A 26,073-nucleotide genomic window follows, 5' to 3' on the forward strand; every position below is an offset into this window, starting at 1 on the left:
TGACTTTACCACAAAATTTTCTCCAAAGCACATACATATGCAGAACACTGAAAAATTAAATACAAAGAACCACTCTCCGTTTCCTTACCAACTCCTTTCTGCTCCTGCTGAAAACACACATACCTGAAGGTTTCTACTGGCAAACAACGTATCTATGGTGGAAAGTACAGTGTCTCATTAGGGAACACTGCTGGCGAATACTCTGCCAAAAAAATCCGCTGAATGTCTTTTGTAAGTAATTCATGTCTCTAAATACAGAAGCTTCACAATGATCTGTGTAAGAACCACACGGTGTCAGATTCATCTTCGTGGTAATTTGGGAACTTCTAGATGTGGTAAATAATACACACTAAAAATTTTTATTTCTTTAATGGCTACTTAGGATAACATCTCCTTAAGAATAAATATAGGTAACAATGCTTACAAGATACCTTAAACTCACATGTTCATTAACCATGCATAGTGGTTACCTATAAAACGTCTTATGCAGACTTCTTTAAATGAGTTCTGTTATTCTTTCCACTGATCATGCCATACTTTGAAACAGTGTCTGATTTCCAACGATTTTACTTTCCTAACTCAAAGGTTCTGGCTCTTTTCCATTTTAGCAGCCAGAGAAACTTTATGAAGAAGCATCTGTAGCCACATAAAAAATTAATCAAGATTTTGTTCCTCAACTAAAGCAGCCGTGAAACTTTTGCTTTAATGAATAAAATTTCTAGCTCCAAAAATTGAAATTAGTTTATAATTTATAGGTTAGCTCTAAATGGAATTTGGAGAATTTACATTCATAAATCAAGCCAGGCCACAAAGATTGTGCATTCTTCCACTCAAGTTGACTGGTGAGAAATGTATTATTTCTCCAAGTAAAATAAAGGATAATGAAAAGTGACCAACTCTCATGTACACTTGGCGTTTTCACATTAGATTTAAAAGTCAACTGGTTAGAACTTCATTGTAATGCAAAAACCAGTTATTGTGTGAACAAACTAAGTAAAATTCCTTACCACGACCAGGAGCAGACTTAGAGGGCTAGTGTGTGATTTGCTAATGAACGGCACATTAACCTCATTATTAAGATAAACAATATAAAAACACCTTCTAATAAATAAATAAATAAAATCGCATTAGATGATTCATCAGGATGATGAAGATGTCCCTTTGAGAAGTATTTAAAAAAAGATAAATCACTACAGCAATGAATATATTCCATAAATACAATCTGTAAATCAGATTAAAATGCTAATTTCAGATTAATTTTCTACTTTTTTCAAAGCTGGGCAAAGTTTAAATTCTACCAACTTTCTATAAGCCAATATTTACAAGAGATATTCTCAGGAAAACACTATTTTATTTCTTTAAGCATATACCACATGTATTTACAACCTATGTGTACTGATTAAAAATGAAGTGATATACTAAACCTGCAGCCTTCTAAGAATTCAAGAAAGAAAATTCAGCAACCTAAAAATGACTATTTCCATTTATACTAAATATACATCATAATTCAAGAATACCAAACATCAACCATTTTACATAAATATGTTCTTAAAAGTTATAACAAGGGACTTCCCTGGTGGTGCAGTGGTTAAGACTCCATGCTCCCAATGCAGGGAGCCCGGGTTCAATCCCTGGTCAGGGATCCCACATGCATGCACACCACAACTAAGAGTTCGCATGCCACAACTAAGCAGCCCGCGAGCCACAACTAAGACCTGGCACAGCCAAATAAATATAAATATTTTTAAAAAAAACGTTCTAACAAATGTTTTCTGATCCCTGTCATTAATTTATATGCATATATTATATACATATATACTTATATATGTATAATTATGTACATTTATTGACATATCTTACATACATATATTCTACTAAGTTAACTCAGCCCACTATTTAATAACTTAAGCAGTACATAAATTCAGAAGAATTTAGCAGAAATGAACTTTAAAAGATCCTTCAGATACCAAAAATTTGGTCTCATAAAGTCATAAAAAGGGTATAAATGATTGATTTTATGACAATTCAGATATCTCTCACTTTCATAAAAATTCAGAATAAATTACCTATAACTTGGTCAGTTAGATAAATTTCTTTGGTTCCGTAAAATACATAAGATCCATTATTCATTTGTTTGTATTTAGATTTTCCAGTCGCATTTTCATCAACTAAATATATAATAAACATCACTTATAATTCAGTTACCAAATTACTTTTCAAAGAAAAATACCCTGATTATATTTTTGGCCAAATTTTATGGCATTCTTCCTCCCACATTCCTAGAATTCTCCTTAATATGCCATAATATATTTCTTTTGAAATTTAGACAGTCTCTTCAATGTAGGAGTCTGAGTTCATATTCCTAATAATGACTAGGGAAAATTCTTTCCTAAACTTGAAAATCAAAGTCTGAAGTTTCAGATAAATGATTACTCCAATCCTTTCCTCTAAAATCCCATGTTAAGTGAACAAGAGAATAATCAGAAAGGCATAAACCCACACAGGCAAAAGAATAAGGCATTAAGACAATGGCAGACTAAAAGTAATAATACACTATTGGAGGATAGAACAGGGCCAGAATGAACCTTCATGTAGTAGAAATAAAGAAAACCTGTCATCAAGTGGAGTGGGGGTAGAGTGTGAAGCTCGGAACCCCGGAACCCTGAAAAGTCTCCTACGTTGGAGTCATCTTAAGTATCAAATCCTGAAGTAGTCATGCAGATGAAAACAGGAATACTGGCTCAAGGTTTACTTGTGGAGTGGCAGAGAATGCCAGATGCCCTCCCTGTCTCCACGTGATCAGATGACTGTACTTCCTTCACCTTGGTAGGAGGAGGATTTGATTGAAAATCACCAGTATATAGAGGCAGGTAGGACTAAACTGCTGTGTTTAAAATCTATATACTAAATGATGAGACATGTGAGAACCTAGACCAAATTGTGAGAACCTCAGTCCCAGGCCTAACTGCCTCACCCTGATCAGCTTCCAGAAGGCTGGCAACCAAATACAAAAATTAAAAGGCTTCTCCTTAGAGAAACTGACAGACCAAGGAGAAAAAACAAGGAGACAATGGTGCGGGGGTCCTCTAAGGGTACCGCTGGGTCACCCTACAGTCGCACCCATCAGTCAACCTGTCCCACACAGGCACACAGATTCCAACCAGAACTTAAACAATCCACCAAATAAAACAAAACGTAACTAAAACATACATGAAAAAAGAGTGAATACACATCAATGTAAATCAATGACTATTTTTTAACTTTTATAAATGGAATCATATAGGGTTTTTTTTCTGATTGGCTTCTTTTGCTCAATATTACATTGATGAGATTCATTCACACAGTTGTATTTAGTCATAATTCATTTTCATCATTGTGTAGTACTCTACTATACTAATAAACTATAATTTATCCATTTACTGCTATAGACATTTAGGTGTACAGTTTTTGGCTTTTACAAGTAAGGATGATACAAACATTCTGATACATGTTGCCTGGTGCACACGTACATATACTTCTGTTGGATATATATTAAAGAGTGAAAAAGTTTATAGAGTACAGGTATCTTTAACAGTTGAATACTGAAGAGGATACTAATAAAAGGGCACTATCGGCAAATAAGAAAGCTCTTGGCAATTAAAGATTTTAATAGTTAAATTAAAACATTCAGTAGAAGGGTTGTAAGATAAAGTCTGGGAAATGTTCCAGAAAGTATTTAGAATAGGAAAATAATTATATGAACATTAGAAGAGCAAAAGTAAGAAAATTAGGGAAATCCAGGAAGAGCCATATCCAACTAATGTGATTTCTAGAGAAAACAGTACAGAAGAAAGTATCAAATAGAGTACAAGATGTTCCTAGAACTTAAAGACATGCTTTTCCCAATTAAAAGAGCCCATCAAGTACCCAGCATAATCTATAAACAGAGAACCCACGTCAAGGGACATCACTCTGAAATTTTAGAATGCTAGAGATAAAGAAAAAGGGAAGCGGAGGTGGACGGTGGGGGACGACTTCCTTGGTGGTCCAGTGGTTTAAGAGTCCTCCTTCCAATGCAGGGGACGCGGGTTGGATCCCTGGTTGGGTAACTAAGATTTCCACATGCCCCGGGGCAACTGAGCCCACGTGCCCTGGAGCCTGTGCCACAGCTAGAGAGGCCACGCACCTCAAGGAGGAGCCTGCATGCTGCAACTAAGACACAATGCAGCCAAATTAATTTAAAAAAAAAAAAAGGAAAAGGGAGGAGGGGGAGAGGGAGGAAACTGGTAAACATAGCAAGAGTAAGGAATTGGAATGGCATTAGACTTCACAACAGCAATAAGAAAAAGGAACTCTACAAATGATTTCCAACTCAGAATTGTGTTCCAATCTATCAGTCAAGAATGGTGAGAATAGAAACATTTTCAAAGATATAAGAGCTCCAAAAATGTATGTCCTATACATCTTTTATCAGAAAACCACTGGTTTTGATGTAGATTGCGCTACATCAAAACAGAGTAAACCAAGAAATAGAAAAACAGGATTTAGGAAACTGGGGATCAAACACTGGAGGGAAGAAAAAGAAATTCCCAGGATGACAGTTAAGAGAAGTCTCAAGATCACAGATACTAAGCAGGCCTGGAAAAGGCCTAGTTCAGACCAGAGAACTCAAGAGTTCTAATGAAGATGCCTCCAGGGCTTCCCTGGTGGCGCAGTGATTGAGAGTCCCCCTGCCGATGCAGGGGACACGGGTTCGTGCCCCAGTCCGGGAGGATCCCACATGCTGCGGAGAGGCTGGGCCCATGAGCCATGGCCGCTGAGCCTGCGCGTCCGGAGCCTGTGCTCCGCAACGGGAGAGGCCACAACAGTGAGAGGCCCGCGTACCGCAAAAAAAAAAAAAAAAAAAAGGCCTTCAATAAAAAACAAAAGTAATAAGTTACCTGGTATGTTTCATCATAATGGAGAGAGAGAGGTATGTTTTAAAGAGTTTTGGGGGGGAAATTAGTGATGAGTACATAGGCAGTACAGGAAAACTGAGAGAATTAGTTATTCCAGGGAAAAAACAGAATAGTGTAAAAAAGGGAAATAAAATCATCCTCACAATATGACTCTGTTGTGAATCTTAATTAACCAGTCATAAAAAAGAACGTTTGGGGCAGGGCAGGCAACTGCTATCTTTCATGATAAGAAGCCTTGAAGTATTACCATACTATTAAATTTTTTAAACTATGTGTTTTGATTTAAAAAATTATTTTATTGGGGCTGGAAAGAACTCCTATGTTTGAAATAGATGCTAAACCAAGAGTATTTGTCCAGTAGTTGGATTTCCTAACTTGAGTGATCATTGTTTTGTTCCTTCATTTGTTCATTTACTTTTTGTTTTTAAATAAGGAAACTGGTTGATGGCAAGGCTAAAACTGTATTTACTAATAAGCCCAAAGCTTCCTCATGTGCTTAGCTAATTCTCTCAAATTGTGATATATTTAGTATCTTGAGAGCTAGTCAAAGAACTTTTTTTTTTTGTCTCTTCCATACTTTTGTTTAGGGAAAACATAACTCAGTATTTTAACAGGGGACTTCCCTGGTGGCACAGTGGTTAAGAATCTGCCTGCCAAGGCAGAGGACACGGGTTCAAGCCCTGGTCCGGGAGGATCCCACATGCTGCAGAACAACTAAGCCCGTGCACCACAACTACTGAGCCTGCGCTCTAGAGCCCAAGAGGCACAACTACTGAGCCCGCATGCCACAACTACTGAAGCCCGTGCACCTAGAGCCCGAGCTCCGCAACAAGAGAAGCCACCGCAATGAGAAGCCCACACACCGCAACAAAGAGTAACCCCTGCTCACCACAACTAGAGAAAGCCCGGGCGCAGCGATGAGGACCCAACACAGCCAAAAATTTTTTTAAGTAAATAAATAAAATAGATTTATATTAAAAAAAATATATATTATAACAGCTACTCCATAACCCTACAGAGGCAGTGATTAAATCAGTTTTGTATATATTGCCTTATCAGAAACTAGAACAGTGCCTTGCATGTAGAAGGCGCACAACAAATACCAATGAATTAAAACATTCTACTTGGGCTTCCCTGGTGGCGCGGTAGTTAAGAATCTGCCTGCCAGTGCAGGGGACACGGGTTCGAGCCCTGGTCCAGGAAGATCCCACATGCTGCGGAGCAACTAAGCCCGTGAGCCACAACTAATGAGCCTGCGCGTCTGGAGCCTGTGCTCCGCAACAGGAGAGGCCGCGACAGTGAGAGGCCCGTGCACCGCGATGAAGGGTGGCCCCTGCTCGCTGCAACTGGAGAAAGCCCTCGCACAGAAATGAAGACCCAAAACAGCCAAAGATAAATAAATAAATTAATTAAAAAAAAAATTCTACTAAACCCAATCCCTCAAGTTTTACTCTCTTTTCTTTTTCACTTGGGTGTTCTCACCTCTTGTTTTCTTTTTCTGTGATCATGTTTTAGATTTACTAGTAGGTCTGATATTTAGTCCTACTGGTGGCAATCAAAATGAGTTGCCACTCTCTTCAAAACAATTTACATTTTAATGGGAAAAATATTCCCTCTTACAAATAGAAAAAAGTGGCATTAGAGTAATGAAGGGATTCCCCCAAACCAAAAGTAGTCTCTAATACCCTCTTCAATGCTTGTGAGAACAACAGGGTTCTACTGATCTTTCCTGCCCATCATACTATCCATGTATTTTTCTTCTAAAATTGGTTTCCAATTATTATTAGTTACCAAAAAAAGGGAGGATGGGAGGGGAGCAGAAGTACAACCTATTTTTCATATGTCAAAATTGCTATCTGACCTCTTTGGAGATTATTCCTATTAATGTTGCACTATGGGTAAATTCTAATTGAGAAAAGTTATATAACACAATGTTAAGTAAACAGCCCTGCTTAAAAGTGACAATGACAAGCTATGATTATAAAAATTTTAAGATATTCATGATGCATACAGGGAATATACAAAGAAATTAGGGTGCTAAAAGAAAACTTTGCTTTTATCAAGCTTCTCTATGATATACATTATTTTTTATAAAAAATGAAAAAATAAGAATGTTCCCTTAAACTGCCTTAGCAATAAACATTAATTAAAATACCAAGAGGAAATTTTATCTACACATATGAAAAAAATTCAAAAATCATGATGCACTTCTCAAAACAAACAAGAAAATAAAATATTTCCCAAGGTCCAATTTTTAACTTGAAAGCAAAGAGGGGAATGAAATATTTTAAAAGACAGGAAGGAAAAAAAAAACCCACCCAAAGCCAAGAAGTACCTTAAAAGCTAATGTACAAAGCTTATTTTAATAAAAATTAGAGCATACCATGCATTCGCTGGTTTGGGGGTTTTTGAAGGAGCACTTAATGCTGTTTCCATGCTATTCACTCCTGAATTATTATCTTTGGTAGTCATTGCAATCATTTTTCGTTGCTTCTGAGACAGTTTAACTCCATGAGAAATCATTTTTCTAGAAATTGTTAAATTAAACCAATCAGTTTCACCGCTTCTGAGAAAGTTTAATTCCATAAGAAATAATTTTGCTATAAAGTAAACCAATTAACATTAATTTCTGCTCAACAAAGGTTACTGGTAATTATATTGCTCTGTGTTTATTTGATGGGATTTTACTATTACTAGATCAAAATGACCACAAGTTTCAACAGTGGCAATATATATAATTAGTTTATACTATCAAGGATCAAGTAATAGCTACATGGGAGCCCTCCTAATACACTTGCATCACACTTGTAACAGAAATAGATCATTTTAGAGGCAAATTTCCGGCATGTAATACTGTATTCCACAAGAGCTAGACTATCAACCCAACTCAGTCTTCAGCATATATTTAAGAAATAATGTTATGGAGACTAAATTACCTAGAAAAGAGCTTACAACTAACTTTAACATCAAATGCAGAAAAATAATAGGAAAGGTCCAGTAGGTCTTTCCAGTTCTTTCTTTAGGGCAGAACTATAATACAACATGGTCTTTCCCTTTTTTTATGATTTTGTAACCAACCCCAAATTTGTCTTTGGTGTAGCTCCACATCTTTGTCTACTTTCTTCTATTTGCATGATGGTTCTGAGATCCACGACAGGAGGGCTTACAGGACTAAAAGACATATAAAAGTTACTTTACAACCCATTCATTTATCCATGAAGTCCAACCCAAACATTACTGAAACTGTAAATTATATATAACATCATTAATGAGAGGATAATTTAGGTCTATTTTGTCAGCTGCGGCCAACTTCAAAAAGGATATTTTGAATGAAAGCTACTTTTATATATACATACATAATAATAAAATGCATCAGAAGTCATAATGTTAAGAGATTACATGTTTAATAAAATAGTCTAACATTAGTGATTAGAAGATGCTTCCAGGTGTTCCCACAAATATGTTTACTTAGGAAAAAAGGTGTCTACTTTCTGAACTATCTTTAGACCATGAAGCAGCATAAACCGGGACATCATCATCTTTATTCCAACTGTGCAAAATACAGCATATTTCAAAATAATTGGTAAGTCAATTAACAGTCTTAGCCTATTATAAACCATACTAGGTAATAAAGATGAAGCATAAGCTCAATTAGCTCTTTGAAAGAATACCGTATGTTAATTATACTTATTCCTTCAGTTTTAAAACCTGGCTTTTCTAAGTAAAAACAAATATGGATAGAATATAGGTTAAGTTAAAATTACAGCATAACATTAAGTGAATAGCCGCTGAAAATTAACTGTAACAACACACTCTGTGAGATCTTAAATACACTTTAATGTGCAGAAAAAAAAGATAAAGTAAGCCTACAAATGGCAAAATGGTCTTCCTGAGTGGGAGTTTTTTCTAATATACACTATCCATTAAAAAAGAAAAGCTGATATCAAGTCATTGTGTGTGTGTGTGTGTGTGTGTGTGTGTGTGTGTGTGTGTGTGTGTTATAGAGTATTTTACTAAGTATTCCCTGATGACACTGCAAAGGCAACTAAATTCTGTCTGGAAAAAAAAGCCTATTTTAGCCGGTTAGTAATTTGTATGCACTTTAGCTGCTAATTTGTATGCATTTAGGTAATTTTCTGTATATTAGAAATTTATATTAATTTTTTAAATGTGCTTCATTAAAAAGTTTCACTTGACCAAAAATAAATGATATTTCTCAGACTAACAAGTACAGAACAAAATAAAAATCCTACCTGAAAGAGCCAGAAACCCAACTGGAAGAGCTTGTAGTATCAATTCTGTTACTGGGAATGGGCTGTGGAGCAGATATTTTAAGTACTGGTGATTTTTCCCATGGCTTTAAATCTTCCCTAAAATGTGTAGGAGGTGTACCATTAACATAGGATTTAATTTTCCCCTGGAGGTAAAAAAAAATTAAAAAGTGAGTAATAGCAGGTACCCCTAGCACAGTAGCTAACACATAGTTGGTACTCAGTAAATACTGGTTAAACTATATTAAAGAGTAAAACTTTACAACAATAATTATCTAGTATTTTCAATTCAGTTCTTCTAGTATCTTGATCAATTCTCAAACCATATCAGTGGCTATAACCCAATTATTAAAAGCTTTGGGAATAATTTTTAGGGACATAAGTTTGCATATCAAGTTTTTATTTACCTGAGCATTAAACAAAAATGTTAATAAATATAAGTTGTTCAAATAAGATATGAAGCAGTAACTTTAAAATTAACATCCATGACTTTAAAATAAAACAAAATGAAAGTCTGGTATAAATTTCATACAATTCACTCTGAATATAATTAAAGGACTCTGAATAAAATTAAAGCCAAATAATACTGACACTTCAAAAGGGATCCTAAAACTATTGCTATTACAATAGGTCAAGGAAGTTATTGAAATGGTATTTCCACTGCCAGGATAGATTCTTCTCCTATTGCCAAAAATTCACAGTATGCCTTCAACCTTCTTTTAAACCTCAACTGTCTTCCAGGCCAACCTAAGTGTAATACGAATTTCCCCCAAACTTCTACCTTACATTAAAAAAGTTTTTGATAAAAATTTATTTTATATCAATCCTTGAGGCCTAGAAGACTCTTAATAAAGGGTAAATTTTCTATTGTCTCACAAATTTCTAGATGTTCTAATATATTTTGTGGATGTATAGAGGTTAGAAAAAAATTACTCTATCTGGTAAGTTTGACATTCTCCTTCCCTGTAGATTAACAATTATGGAATTAAATGTTAAGAGGTGTCTGAAACATGGCCTCCCCCAGAATTGACCAGCCTAGGAATTCAGCAGCTTAGTGTCAATTATGCTAGACTAGGAGAAGAACTCCATTCCAGATTGCATTGCTCCAGTTCACACCGTGGCAGAAAGACACTAAACAGATTTTGGTATTAGGCTTACTTTCAAAATCACTTTCCTTTGACAATTTTTAGCTGGTGTTAACTGACATTTCACAAAATATATTTCAAGTAATTTAGCTATGAATATATATTTCAATATGCCTATACAGTATTGCTATACTTTACATCAACATTACTTTTATTGCAGAAAGATTAGAAATACAACATCATAAAGGGCTCAAGACTGCAATTAAAATCTTTAAAACTAGAAATATTAGGCAAACTTGAGAAAACTAACACTACATATATTATGTCATTAATTGTATTTTCTTATAAACCAGCCAGAAAAGTGTTTTAAAGTTAGAGTAAAAATAATGAAAAACTAAACTGTCTATAGATTAAAATTTGAAGAAAATAGTGCATTAATAAATAAAGACAAACCTCAATCTTATCTGAATGAAATCCTGTTGTGAAATCAGGAGACTGTAAATCTCTAGGACTACCCACTCCTGCATAGCTTCCTTCAGAGTCTGATGTCAACAGTTCTGGAAGAGATTCCACAGAATTGGTCTTACCAGACTTTAGTAATCCTAAAAGGTAAAAATTTTTTCATATTTAAACACATATACATAAACATATATGTATTACATTTAATGAACCAAGAAGAGCTAAAAGCGTCCGTTTATCCAGATTTAGTAACATTTAAATTATAGTCACTGTACTAAAGTCTTGTAATTCAAGCTAACTGAAGAAAGAAATCAGTTGAAGTGAAAAACTGAAGAAATCAGTTTAAGTGAAAAACTGAAATGGAGAATTTTAAAACAACAGTTTTATTCATTTTAATTACATACCAATTAAGCAATAAACCTGAGGAAAATAGTTATTTGGTATCTAATTTAAAAAGTGACTCAGAACATTTTTTCCCCATAAAGATAAGACAGCAAGACAAAATTAATAAACTCTAGACCCCTCCCCTTTCCCCTTCTCATCTGTCTCTGTACCTATGCAAAGGGGGATTAGTCCCAGTCTGTGTGGGAGCAGCATTATAACCTTTCTGCCACTCATCTAAGCCAGCAGACTGGCCAGGTAGCAGAGGCTTTGCTGAAGCCTACTGTGGCCTGTTTGAGGGTTTTCCCTTCTGCAAAATATCTTTTCAATTAGCTTATCACCTAAAGCATAAGTTGTTATGAAATGTATATACCATTTGTTCTCTTAGGCAAGCTCAATACCTGTCTCCCTGCTACATCTGGTATCCTGACTCATTAGCAAATCAGTCATTTCAAGTATAAACAGAGTAAAAAAAAAAAAAACTTCTGCTTAGGTTCATGTGTTTATTTCCACATATTTAAAATGCAGTACAATCTAAATGAAGTGGCAAAATAAATACATTATAAAACATGTATCATAAATTCAGTAAGTGTTGTTTTCTTTAAAAGTAAATCACCCTGGGCTTCCCTGGTGGTGCACTGGTTAAGAATCCACCTGCCAATGCAGGGGACACGAGTTCAATCCCTGGTCTGGGAAGATCCCACATGCCGCGGAGCAACTAAGCCCGTGCGCCACAACTACTGAGCCTGCGCTCTAGAGCCCGCAAGCCACAACTACTGAAGCCCAGGCGCCTAGAACCCGTGCTCCGCAACAAGAGAAGCCATCGCAGTGAGAAGCCAGCGCACTTCAAGGAAGAGTAGCCCCCGCTCACCGCAACTAGAGAAAGCCTGCACGCAGCAATGAAGACCCAATGCAGCCAAAAATAAATAAATTAATTAAAAAAAAAAAAGTAAATCACTCTGACAAGATATGTGCCTTTTTTGCTGTTATTGCTAAAATACAATTTGGAAGAACATTCAAACTTTTCTCCCCCACAATGTTTTAAATATTTTTAAGAGTAGCAAATTTTTATATAAGAGAGTATATTTAATACTGGGATGCTCCCAAAAGTCAACTGGAAACAAATCTAATAAAGAAGACGATTAAAGTGGCCAACAATTATCTTTGATAAAAAAATATTTTCACAGAATGACTTCTAACTTTAAGGACCAACACAAACAAATGTTAAGCCTTCATACAACTGTCCTTGATGAAATTAGCTTCATACTCAGAATTTCTCCCAGAATAGGTTACTTTGGCCCCCAGTTAAATTTAACCTTTCAATCATTTTTGGCTTTGGCCACAGAAGGAGTAGTATAGCAGGAAGAATACCGAACAGGAATCAAGAAAATAAATTCTACCTCTGGCTGCTACGACCTGAAATCACTTCAAAGTTTTCTGAGCTTGTTTCCTCAAGTTTAAAGGAAGGGGTGTAAATTAATTCATTATTAAGGTCTCTTCCGGCTCTGAAATGCTAAGACTCTTAACACATGTGCTATCAATAACATCCTTTAAAACAAACCAAATATCTGCTTTTTCCATAAATCTTTTAGGTATTTGGAAAATCACTAGCTCCACGACTGTCTATCCATTTATTCATCCTGCCATCAATCCACCTATGCCTCCTTCTAAGTACTACAGGTAATTCATATAACACAGAGGATGCAAAATCACAGAATTTAAACTTTAAGAAGGTCCTAAAATAGGAATCAGGAGATGCAGCAAATGAGAAAGACCTATAGACCTATCTTCAGTACTTCATCAATCAATTTAGGTATATCAGCTTTCTTTTTTAATATCTCGTGTGTTACCTAAAACGACTATTCTTCACGTTATTTATCAAACATGTCGAATACCTCATTTGTACTTTTCAAAGTTGCCTGTATAAGGCTGATTGACTGTGAAAACACTGCTGATAGAAACTGCACCAGTTTGTCTTATGGCTATAGACACACCACCTATTTCTGAAAGCCATGCTGTACTGCCATTCTTTTTTGGTTACACTTCAAATTTTTATCTAAAGAAACTGTTAAAATGTAGGTCATTTAATCTGGATCTATTCAGATGAATCCAGAATGTGGGATAGTCTACAATACCACTGGCCTCAAGGGAAAGTCTACAATACCACTGGCCTCAACTTCTGAAAACAAAACAAAACAGAAAGGTGTGGCGGTGCTGTTCTACTTAAGAGACTAAAAAGACATTAATAAGCAAAGGCAATGTCAACCCTGATACGACATTAGATTTTTTTTTTTCTTAATGTTAAAACAGAAAAGGCTATAAAAACATGTTTGGACAATTAGGGAAATATGGGCATAGACTACAGCACTAGATAATATGAATTAATGTTAACTGTCTTTCAATGTGATAATGGTATTGTGGTTGTATAGGATAAGGGTTGTATCTCCCTTATGCTTAGGAGATTCATATTAACCTTGGGGGGAAAATGTCATGTCTACAGCTTAGTTCCAAGTGGATCAGGTTAAAAAAAAAAAGTGTGTGTGCAGAATGTTTGGAGGATGAGGGAACAGAGCATGCAAGACAAAGCCTGCAAGAAAAAGCAAATGTGGCAAGAGGTGAACAACAGATCCGGATAATGGGTATACAGATGTTCACGGTATTTTTCTTTCGCCTTTTTAGTAACTTAAAGATTTTCAAAATTAAAAACTGGGGAAAAAAATTTTAGAAAAACTACATAGCCTTACTTTCAAACAGGCTCACATAATGCCTAGGTATAAAACGTGTTGCATTTTACTACTGGATTATAACCTCCTTATTAACACGCATGAATGGAATCCCACGTGACATATCACTTGAAGCACTGATATATATAAACTGAATGCACGTGTTCCTAGAATCTCTGTCATGTTTTGCCCACCTCTAACCCTCTATGCCACTAGACAGAGTGGTCTTTCTAAAAACATAAACCTTATCCAGTCACACCCTGCCTTAAATAATCCATCAATAGCTACCCGTAGCCTTCAGATTAAAGTCCAAATTCCTTAGTTTGGCATATAACACCCTCCAAAATCTGACGCTCTCCAACCTATCTCCTATCTGCACCTATCGGATATGGCCGAGCTATGCACAACAAACGTGCAGTCTTTCTACTGCCTCTAGGCTTGAAACACACTGCCCCATTCTCTTAGCACGTCAATCTGCCTCCTTTTCTTGGCTAAATTCTCTTCACTCTTCAAGATCCAGCTCAGGTATCACTTTACTCTAACAGATGTGCCCCGATCTTCTCAGACTAGTTTGGGTGCCCCTTCTGTGATCACAGAGCAAATGTCAATCAGAGTACTTATCACAATACATTATCATTTTCTGTGGCCTCCCTAAGACAAGGACTATTTTCTATTTCTGTAGCCCCAGCAGATGGCATATAATAGTATTTAATACATGTTAAATGAATTAGATAAGGAACAGAGACAAGAAAGATTAGATCAGAAAATATACCCTAAAATATTTTCCACTAACCTGTAGATGGTGGACTCTGAATAATATCTGAAAGGTTATAACCTCCAGAACTATCTGACCGCTTACGTGGCTTCTTTTTTGCTTTTGTTTTTGTCTTCTTGAACACACTTTCCCTAGGAAAAAAGCAAACATAAAAATCATTTAAAAGAAATTAAAGTTACAGGGCTTCCCTTGTGGCACAGTGGTTAAGAATCCGCCTGCCAATGCATGGGACACGGGTTCAATCCCTGGTCCAGGAAGATCCCACATGCCACAGAGCAACTAAGCCCGTGCGCCGCAACTACTGAGCCTGCTCTCTAGAGCCCACGAGCCACAACTACTGAGCCTGTGCACCTAGAGCCCGTGCTCCGCAACAAGAGAAGCCACCGCAATGAGAAGCCCGAGCACCACAACGAAGAGTAGCCCCAGCTCGCCGCAACTAGAGAAAGCCCGCGTGCAGCAACAAAGACCCAACGCAGCCAAAAATAAGTAAATTTAAAAGTTTTTTTTAAAAATTAAGTTACAGATGAAACAGGAGAAGAACTATGCACTTTGAGCAATGGAATACAGCATTTTGGTCAAACAGAAAACACAAAAGGATATATATGTTCTAGTCCCATTTATCTAAGTGGCCCAGAGCACGTTAGTTAATTCCACCAAACTTCAGTGTGATACTATCACTTGTTCTAACCCTAGCACTTCTGTGAAAATTAGAAACAAGATGGTATATAAGAAAATACTTTGAAAAGTAAAATACTGTACATGTTCACACGCAAGCTATTATAATCTATGATCTGGAACTAGAAATATTTGGTGATAATTTTTAAAGTATTTCAGGGGCTGCTTAATTCCTTGAATTATTATTAATCAGGAAAGAGAAAATAACATCTGTAAGGACTACAACAGTCTTATTTCACCTAAAAATTATAGATCTCATTACATAATTCATCCACAGTAACACAGGTCAGCTGTGAATACTATCATTTTGTTAAGGATAATGTATTTATGTCAATGTTAATCAATCATTTTATTATAATTTTTAATGTAATAACATGTCATCCATCCAAGTCAGATATTTATAAACCTTAAGTATTCCAGTGGCTACCACCAAACTCTAGAAAAAGAGGTTAAAAAAGATTTCTGGAACCAAGAGCAGCTTTTCAGTGAGCTACAATTATACTCATACATATATATACACTCACACATGTATGTAAATGACTTGAACGTCCGAAGATTTTATTTTAACAGGTCATTTACCAAGCAGAAGGAAAGTAATTCTATAGCCACCTGATAAATTAGCCTAAAATGCCGACTGTAAATTCTAAGCAGGACTTATTAAATGGTCAACAGGGAGACTGTGTAGAACCTGGGATATTTTATTGAAGGACTCCCAAATGCCAGTCACTGTGGGTCATATCTCTTGAATGAGTAGGGTTCTCTACAGAGAGGGATCTAGAAGAATGGCTGATGAACTCCCCTTGGTTCACCCTCTCCAGAAGGCAAACCTCTCGTCTTCTGCTAAGATGGAGGAGGGGCAATCAATCACTTGGTTCAGGAATACATCAATGCTCTTTGAAAAATTCTCAAAAAAAAAAAAAAAATGCTCTTTTCCAAATCCAACCACTTACACTGGTCTTCATAAACCTAGTACCTGTAATTCTTAAGCCTTTCCAGAATTCTGTTTTAGTTTTTTCTAAGTCATTACTGCGTGGCAACCACTTTCCAACTTCCAAAACTGTTAACATCTCCTGACTGCCATTTACTCCTTTCCTGTTCTCTCTGCTCTAGTGCAATATGCCTTTTTTATTTCTTTACTATAATCTCAGCAGGATTTGGAAAGGTAGTTAAGATAATTGCACTTACTCAACCCAACATATTTAACCAGAAGGCTACATTCCTTTTGTGTTTATACTTAACTTTGTTATATCTGCAAATGTTAATTATGCACTTACTTTGTATTGTATCAGGCTAAAAATGAACATAAATACCTATTTTTTATGTTAGGTTTCTCAGTTTTTCTTTCCATCTTAATATAAAAGTGTCAACAGTGTCCAAGATTGGGGATGGGGGAAGGAGAAAAGGAAGGGGGGGAAAAAAACAGCTTACGAATAATTTTGTTCCATATTTATTTCTTCTTTCAAAAAGATATCTCCATCTTCTACATCCAAGTAGCTAATATCTGGTCCATCTTGATATGGTGTAATGACTCTTCTATCCATTGCTGGAATCTATAGAAAAAAAGATGTCACTTTTTAAATACAAAATTTGTAGAGGAAAGACATCAGCTACCTTTCTGTCTCCCCTTCAATGTACAACCAGTAAAACATCCAGAGCTCAACAAAGTTGCCTCTGCCCAACAGACTAGGTCACCAGAGACTTCCACACATTTGTACATCTAAAGGTGGGAGGCTGGAACACATACAGGAGAGAGGCAGAACAGATGAAAGAGTGGAGTCTGTGCCTGCAATCCTGGGCCTCTAACCATGGTAGCTGAGCCTACAGCTTCAGGGAACCCAGTACCAGCATGTGAGGTGGTGCACTTACAACTATGGCATCCTGAATGGAGGGGTGCTCACAACCACAGGTAGCTTGGTAGCAGTGGAAGTGGGCCCTGGAACCCAGCCGCCATCACCCACCATCAACAGTGGCAGAAGCCCACGAACCTTATACAATATCAGATACAGTACAGGCACCTGTGCAACCCTGGCTCCCAACACCCCCATGATCCTCCTCCCACCATGCAAAGACTGTAACTCAAGGAACCCCACCAACTGGGGAAGAGCCCAACATTCCGATGATGACAGTAGCTCTGGCAGAAGAAAGGCAGTAAGGACCTGGGAGGCACAAGAAGCAACAGCGAAGGCACAGAAGCACACCTCTTACAGAGCCGGTGGAGGCTGGAAAGTGCCAACTAGCAAATATAATCAGAGCCAGCTCAGGTAAGAGAAAACAGACCTGTATTATAGTGCCACCTACTGGAAAGCAAAAGAAAAGACTCTAACTTCTAACCTGTCATTAACTTCAGATGCAGCTGCAGAGGAACAGTTTAATTCAAGTACCATATACAACCACAATAACACTCGATCACAAAGAGAAAATAACAGTTCTCCAGAAACCAAACTAAGTCACAGAATATTTCAGTCTAATGGATAGAGAATTCAAATAGCTGTCATGAAGAACTCAATGAGCTGTAAGAAGTCAGAAAGGCGGTTTAATGAGCTCAGGAATAAAATTAATGAACAGAAGAAATACTTTACCAAAGAGACTGAAACTCTAAAAAAGAACCAAACAAACGCTGGAGCTGAAGAACTCAAATGAGATGAAGAATGAATTAGAAAGAAATGGAAATAGAGCAGATCATATGGAAGAGAGAATTAGCAAACTCAAAGGTGGGTATCTTGAAATGATACAAGTAGAAGAAGAGAAACAGAATATAAAAAAGTGAGGAAATTTCACAAGACCTATCCAACTCATTTAGGAAGAAAAACATTAGGGTAATGAGTAACCCAGAAGGAGAAGAGAGTGAGAAGGCAAAAGAGTTTATTTAAAGAAATAATATCTGAGAACATCCCAAAGCTAGAAAAGGAACTGGATACACAAGTCCATGAAATTAAAAGAACACCTAATTACCTCAATGCAAAACAACCTTCTCCAAGATGTGTAATAAATATTAAAATTGTCAAAAGTCAATGACAAAGATTTTTAAAGGCAGCCAAGAAAAAGGATGGTAGCTGGGAATTCCCTGGTGGTTCAGTGGTTAGGACTCAGTGTTTTCACTGCCAGGGCCCAGGTTTGATTCCTGATTGGGGAACAAAGATCCTGCAAGCCACGTGGCATGGCCAAAGAGTTAAAAAAGAAAAGGCTGGTGGTCTACAAAGGAACCTCCACTAGGCTAGCAGCAGATGTCTCAGCAGAAACCCAACAGGCCAGGAGGGAGTGAAATGACAATCTCAGAATACTAAAAGATAAAAACCATCAGCCTAGAATACTCTATCCAGCAAAGACATCGTTCAAATATGGAGAGATAAAGACTTTCTCAAACAGAAGCTGAGGGAGTTCGTCAACACAAGACCTGCTTAACAAGACATGCTGAAAGCAGCACTTCTAACAGAAACAAAAAAGACAAAGGGGACACAAAACTTTGAGCAAGATGATAAAACAGAACCAGAAAATTGCAACTCTATGAGAGCATAAAGGTTAAAGGGAGAAAAAAAGAAAGCAGAAAAATAACTATAAGCTATTTCTGTTTGGTAGCAAACTCACATCAAAAGGGATAATGTGAGGGCTTCCCTGGTGGCGCAGTGGTTGAGAATCTGCCTGCCGATGCAGGGGACACGGGTTCGTGCCCCAGTCCGGGAATATCTCACATGCCGCGGAGCGGCTGGGCCCGTGAGCCATGGCCGCTGAGCCTGCACGTCCGGAGCCTGTGCTCCGCAACGGGAGAGGCCACAACAGTGAGAGGCCCGCGTCCCGCAAAAAAAAAAAAAAAAAAAAAAACCAAAGGAAAAAAAGATTCATTTTATATATGGAATTTAAGAAAAAAAATGTCACGAAGAACTTAGGGGTAAGACAGGAATAAAAACACAGACCTACTAGAGAACAGATTTAAGGATATGGGGAGGGGGAAGGGTGAGCTGTGACAAAACGAGAGAGAGGCATGGACATATATACACTACCAAACGTAAGGTAGATAGCTAGTGGGAAGCAGCCGCATAGCACAGGGAGATCAGCTCAGTGCTTTGTGACCACCTGGAGGGGTGGGATAGGGAGGGTGGGAGGGAGGGAGACACAAGAGGGAAGAGATATGGGAACATATGTACATGTATAACTGATTCACTTTGTTATAAAGCAGAAACTAACACACCATTGTAAAGCAATTATATACCCCAATAAAGATGTTAAAAAAAAAAGTGGAAAAAAAAGGGATAATGTGAGAAAACAAAAACATAAAAGGGGATGGAAAAATTCATACAGGTAAATGAAGATAACATACTATCAGCAGAAAAAAGACTATTTTATCTGTGAGACTATCTGTTTATCTGTTTTATACAAAGCTCAGGGCAACCACAAAACTTTGTTACAGAGACATGAAACATAATAAAAGAAGAAACTAAGAAAAATACCACAGAACACCTCCAAACCAAAATAACAGACAGAAACACAGGAAAAAGAAACAATAGAGGTATCAAGCAACCAAAAAACAAAACACAAAATTTCAGGACTACATCCTCATCTATCACTAATCCCCCTGAATGTAAATGGACTGAATTCATCAATCAAAAGACAGAGTGGCTGGATGCATTAAAACACAAGACTCAACCAAATGCTGCTCCAGAAGACACACCTCAGCTCTGAAGACAAACACAGGCTAAATGTGAAGAGATGGAAGATGATACTCTAAGCAAATGGCTGCCAAAAGAAAGCAAGTGTAGCCATCCTTATACCAGACAAATTAGACTTCAAGCCAAAAAGGTAACAAGAGACAAAAAATGGTCAGCATATAATTATAAAGAGGACAACTCATCAAGAAGACATAAAAGTGACTAATGTATATGTACCTAACATAAGAGCACCAAAATATATACAACAATTACTAACATACCCAAAGCGAGGGAACTGACAGCAACAAAATAATTGTAGGGGACATTTAACACCCCACTTACATCAACAGATAGATCATCCAGACGGAAAGTCAACAAGGAAACAGTGGCCTTAACTGAAACGTTAGATCAGATATATTTAACAGATTTAAACAGAACAATGCAGCAAAACACACATTCTTCTCAAATGCTCATGGAACCTTCTCAAGGATAGGCCATAAATCGGGACACAAAAGAAGTCTCAATATAGATTTAAGAAGACTGAAATTCTATCAAACATCTTTTCCGATCACAATGGTATGAAAAACTAGAAATCAAGAACAAGAACACTGGAAAAATGACAGATACGTAAAGATGAACAATATGCTACAAAACAACAATTGGGTCACTGAAGAAATCAAAGGAGAAACAAAAAATTACCTGAAGACAAATGGAAATGAAAATACAATATACCAAAATCTATGGGAAACAGCAAAAGCAGTATTAAGAGTTTGTAGCAATAAAGGCTTACCTCAAGAAACAAGAAAAACTTACACCTAAAGGTACTAGAAAAAGAAGAACAAAGCCCGAAGTCAGCAGAAAGAAGGAAATACAAAGATCAGAGAAGACAGAAGAAAAGACGAATGAAACTAAGAACTGGTTTTTTGAAAAGACAAACGAAACTACGAGTCAGTTCTTTGAAAAGATAAACAAAACTGACAAACCATTAGCTAGATTCACTAAGAAAAAAAAGAGAGAAGCCCTGATAAAGTAAAAAATGAAAGAGAAAAAAAAATAGATACTTACAGAAATATAAAGGATTATAAGAGAATACAAAAACTAGACAACCTAGAAAAAATGGACAAATTCTTAGAATCATACAACCTTCCAGAGCTGAATCATGAATAGAAAATCTGAATAGACCAATCACTAGTACAGAGATTGAAACAGTAATCAAAAAGCTCCTAAAAAACACAGGTCCAGGACCAGACTGCTTCACAGGTGAATTCTACCAATATTCAAAGAAGATTTAATAACTATACTAAAACTATTCCAAAAAACTGAAAAGGAGGGAATGCTTCCTAACTCATTTTACAAGGCCAATATCAGCCTGATACCAAAACCAGACAAAGACAACACAAAGAAGGAAGATCACAGGCCAGTATCTCTGATGGCTGCCAGTTGCAAAAATCCTCAACAACATATTAGCAAAACAAATTAAAAAATACATCAAAAGGATCATACAGCATGATCAAGTAGGATTTATACCAGGGATCTAAGGATGGTTCAACATCCTCAAATTGATCAACATGATACAACACATCCACAAAATGAACAAAAATCATGCGATCATCTCAATAGATGCAGACAAAACATTTGACAACATTCAACACCCATTTATGATAAAAACTCTCAACAGAATGGTGTAGAAGGGATGATATGTGACAAACCCACAGCTAACATACTCAATGGTTAAGTAGTAAAAGCTATCCCTCTAAGATCAGGAATAAGACAAGGATGCTCAATCTCACCACTCTTATTCAACATAGTATTGGAAGTGTTAGCCAGAGCAATTAGTCAAGAAAAAATAAATAAAAGACATCCAAATTGGAAAAGAAGACGTAAAACTGTCACTACCTGCAGATGGCATGATTTTTATATACATAAAAATCCCCTAAAGATTCTACCAGAAATCTGACACAAATAAATGGAAAGATATGCCAGGCTCAAAGATTAGAAGAATTAACATTATCAAAATGTCCATATTACCTAAAGCAATCTAATTCAATACAATCCCTATCAAAATCCCAAAAACATTTTTCACAGAAATAGAACAAAAAATTCTAAAATTTATATGGAACCACAAACGACCCTGAATAGTCAAAGCGATGCTGAGAAAAAAGAACAAAGCTGGAGGTATCATATTTCCTGATTTCAAACTATATTACAAAGCCACAGTAGTCAAAACAGCATGGTATTGGCAGAAAAACAGATGCAAAGATCTCTAAACAGAATTGAAAGCCCAGGAATAAACACTTGCATACATGGACAATTAATTTACAACAAAGGAGCAAAGAATACACAATGGAGAAGGGACAGTCTCTTCAATAAATAGTGCTGGGAAAACTGGACAGCCATATGCCAAAAAGCAAATTAGACCATTATTTCACAATATACACAAAAATTAAGTCAAAGTAGATTAAAGGCTTGAGTGTAAGACCTGAAACCATAAAACTCCTGAAAGAAAACACAGGTGGTATGCTCTTTGATATCAGTCATAGCAGTATCTTTTAAAATATGCCTCCTCAGCAATGAAAACAAAAGCAAAAATAAATGGGATTACACCAAACTAAAAAGCTTCTGCACAGCAAAGGAAACCATCAATAAAACAAAAAGACAACCTACCAAATGGGAGGAGATATTTGTAAATCATATGCCCTAAAATAACTCATACAACTCAACAGCAACAACAAAATTACCTGATTAAAAAACGGACAGAGGAGTTGAATACATATTTTTCAAAGAAGACATATAGATGGCAAACAGACAGATGAAAAGATGTTCAGCATCACTAATTATCAGGGAAATGCAAATCAAAACCACACTGAGATAGTTATCACTGTACACCTGTCAGAATGGCTAGGGTCAAAATGACAAGAAATACCATGTGTTGGCAAGGATGTGGAGAAAAGAGAACCCTCATACACTGTTGGTGAGATTGTGAATTGGTGCAGTCACTACAGAAGACAGTATGGAGATTCCTAAAAAAATTAAGAATAGACTACCATAAGATACCCAGCTATCCCATTTCTGGGTATTCATCCAAAGAATACAAAAACACTTATTTGAAAAGATATATGCTCCCCTATGTTCACTGCAGCATTATTTGCAATAGCCAATATATGGAAACAGCCTAAGTGCCCATCAAGGGATGAATGGATAAAGAAAATGTAGTATATGTGTATGTATATAAATGCACGCACGCACACACACACACACACACACACACACACACACACACAATGGAATACTACTCAGCCATGAAAAAAAGATGAAATCTTTTTTGCCATTTCCAACAACATAGATGGACCATGAGGATGTTATGCTAAGTGAAGTAAGTCAGATGGAGAAAGACAAATACTGTATGATTTCACTCACAGATGGAACATAAAACACTAATAAACAAAAACAAAATAAATGAACTAAACAAACAAAAAACCCAAACACGTGGATACAGAGAATAGAGTAGTAGTTACCAGAGGGAGAAGAGGAGTGGGGGAGTGAAATAGATAAAGGGGATCAACTATATGCTGACAGATGGAAGTTAAATTTTTGGTGGGGAGCAAGGTGTAGGGTATACAGAAGTAGAAATATAACAATGTACACATGAAACTTACATAGTGTTATAAATCAATGTTACCTCAATAAAAATAATAAAATCATTAAAATCCATATTTTTACACTGTCCTGATCTTTAGTAAATAAATAACGAAAGACCACAAAGCATTCAATAACTTTCATTTATAAAGCAATTTAAATAGATATTAATTTTATCATTAAATATCTTCAATTTTTATTATCGTTTACCTGTAGAGCTTGTAAAGAAATCTTATGTCCTCATTTTTAAAAGATCCTAATGAATCAGAATTCATTAGGAAATTGTTCCGTTGAGAAGTCTGACCAAATATACTGCTTTAGTTGATATTGTAATTGACAAAAACATAAACCTTACCATTTTTCGGTAAAACACAGAAAGATCCTTCAAAACACCGTCACTTAAAACATCAAGAGACCTAAATAATAAGATATAAAATTCTATCTTAACACTCAAGTTTAATACCTATTAAGACTTTCAAATATGCAGAGACATTTTATATTGTTGAGTAAGGAATATTTTTTTAAAGAATTACTATGCCAGCTGCAACAAATTCTTTTTGGAAGTATGTATAGTTATATATTTCATATAAACAGCAAACATATTAGACAAACTTACTGAATAAAACTCAAGCAACTCTTACAAATAAGTGATAGAAAAATATTTTCTATCATAATAGCAAGTATTCAACTTTCATTTTCCACAAATATAATCTTTACTACAGAAGGAGTACTATATTGACAGAACAACGGCCTATCAGGTACCTGAATTCTATCTAGAATTATCACTGCTCCCAATTACCTACATGACCTTGAGCAACTCACTTTCCCTCCCTAGTCCTTAATATCTTCATATGTAAAATGACATTTGGGGACTTCCCTGGTGGCGCAGTGGTAAAGAATCCGCCTGCCAATGCAGGGGACACAGGTTCGATCCCTGATCTGGGAAGACCCCACATGCCGTGGAGCAACTAAGCCCGAAAGGAACTCTCAGGTTCCAAAGAGGTACTTTGAGGCATCAGTAAAATTTAAATCAAAGTTTACATTCTAAAATGTACTTCAAACTATTTTTAAAACTAATACAAAGCAACCATATTCAAATCTGTACCATACTAGTTTTTTAACATTTTGAAGACAATTAACTTGTGATGCTACGTCAATTTTGACGCAGCTGTTTTCTTAACATCTCTGTGCGTATTTATTTACACTTCTGGCAAACACATATTTGACTAGGAATGGTTACATTTACACAAATCTTTGCTTTAATGCAAGCTATAATGCCTACTCATGTAAAATTATTCACCGCAGCACATGTGCCTCCCTTAATAGTTCAGCTGACAAACTTGTCACAACATAATAATGGAACAATAGTAATGTGACACATCATCCTCCAATATCGTATTTTAGATAGATTTGGCTTGTTTCACACTGTGGTTGATTCTTTTCTGACAAATTAAATGAGTTAATTTGGCAATGCAAGGGGAAAAAATTGCTATGATTAGAATGACTAATGTAATGTCAGCAAAAAAAAAAAATGTATTCTGAAACCTCTGCCAGGTTCTGACAATGAAATACCAGAGGCATTTTGAAATGACACTGTCTAATATCCCATAATATTAATTTGCATTTGGAAAGCATTTTCCACAAAATAACAAAGCATTAAATAGCCAAAAGAATTTTCTCTAAATTGAACCCTAAATGGCAATTAAGGAATCTGTTAGTGATTCACCTTTTAAAAATGGTAGAAAACTTTTATTTCAAACATGTTTTCGAATTAGTTTCATTAAGCATCATCCTGACTTTGAAAGGTGAGTTATCAAAAAACTGTTACCATTTATAATTAATTATATGGATCAAGGTTTTCTTGATTATCTGCCAAAAAGTTTCACGGGTTTTCTCATCCTCATGTGAGGATATAAACAGAATCTACTTCGTAAGGTTTTCATGAAAATTAAGTGAATCTATACAACACTTTTAGAATGCCACCTGGCACATACCATTATCATTATTACTATGTAACTTATTATAGTACTATTATTAGTTATTACTATTAATAGCTATTATTATGGCAGTGTTAGCTATTATTACAATTAAAACAAAATACAGCATTACACTAGACACCGACTTTAAAAATGCAACTGACACCAAGAAATCTAATCTGAAATTCCCGTGCTGACCAAAAAGACTTACTTTTCTCATCACTGACTTTACAGTGAGTAAATATAGTAAAATTGTGACCTTATGCTAAAAAATAAATCTGTAACATTTATTTCATTAAAAAAATTCCACTGCGGTTGAGAGTCCGCCTGCCAATGCAGGGGACACAGGTTCGTGCCCCGGTCTGGGAAGATCCCACATGCCGCAAAGCGGCTAGGCCCGTAAGCCATGGCCGCTAAGCCTGCGCGTCCGGAGCCGGTGCTCCACAACGGGAGAGGCCACAACAGTGAGAGGCCCACGTACCGCAAAAAAAAAAAAAAAAAAAAAAAAAAAA

General features: G+C 36.3%; 1 protein-coding gene across 4 annotated transcripts in view; it reads right to left on the reverse strand.

Moving 5' to 3' along the window:
* Positions 1-26,073, reverse strand: part of IBTK (inhibitor of Bruton tyrosine kinase) — a 93,035-nt gene that overhangs the window by 18,826 nt on the left and 48,136 nt on the right. For 2 of the 4 annotated variants that reach the window (XM_024757439.1, XM_024757438.1), the window contains exons 19-25: positions 23,941-24,001; positions 16,735-16,856; positions 14,650-14,762; positions 10,747-10,850; positions 9,191-9,354; positions 8,016-8,108; positions 7,321-7,464 (exon numbers count right to left, since the gene is read on the reverse strand). In XM_024757439.1, coding sequence (XP_024613207.1) covers positions 7,321-7,464; positions 8,016-8,108; positions 9,191-9,354; positions 10,747-10,850; positions 14,650-14,762; positions 16,735-16,856; positions 23,941-24,001 — 801 coding nt within the window. Of the gene's footprint in view, positions 1-7,320; positions 7,465-8,015; positions 8,109-9,190; positions 9,355-10,746; positions 10,896-14,649; positions 14,763-16,734; positions 16,857-23,940; positions 24,002-26,073 lie in introns of all 4 variants that reach the window. The other 2 variants (XM_024757437.1, XM_024757436.1) reach the window with 1 other exon arrangement.

The sequence above is a fragment of the Neophocaena asiaeorientalis genome, unplaced genomic scaffold, assembly GCF_003031525.2.
Source record: "Neophocaena asiaeorientalis asiaeorientalis breed wild unplaced genomic scaffold, Neophocaena_asiaeorientalis_V1.1 scaffold253, whole genome shotgun sequence".
NCBI classification, from domain to species: Eukaryota; Metazoa; Chordata; class Mammalia; order Artiodactyla; family Phocoenidae; genus Neophocaena; species Neophocaena asiaeorientalis.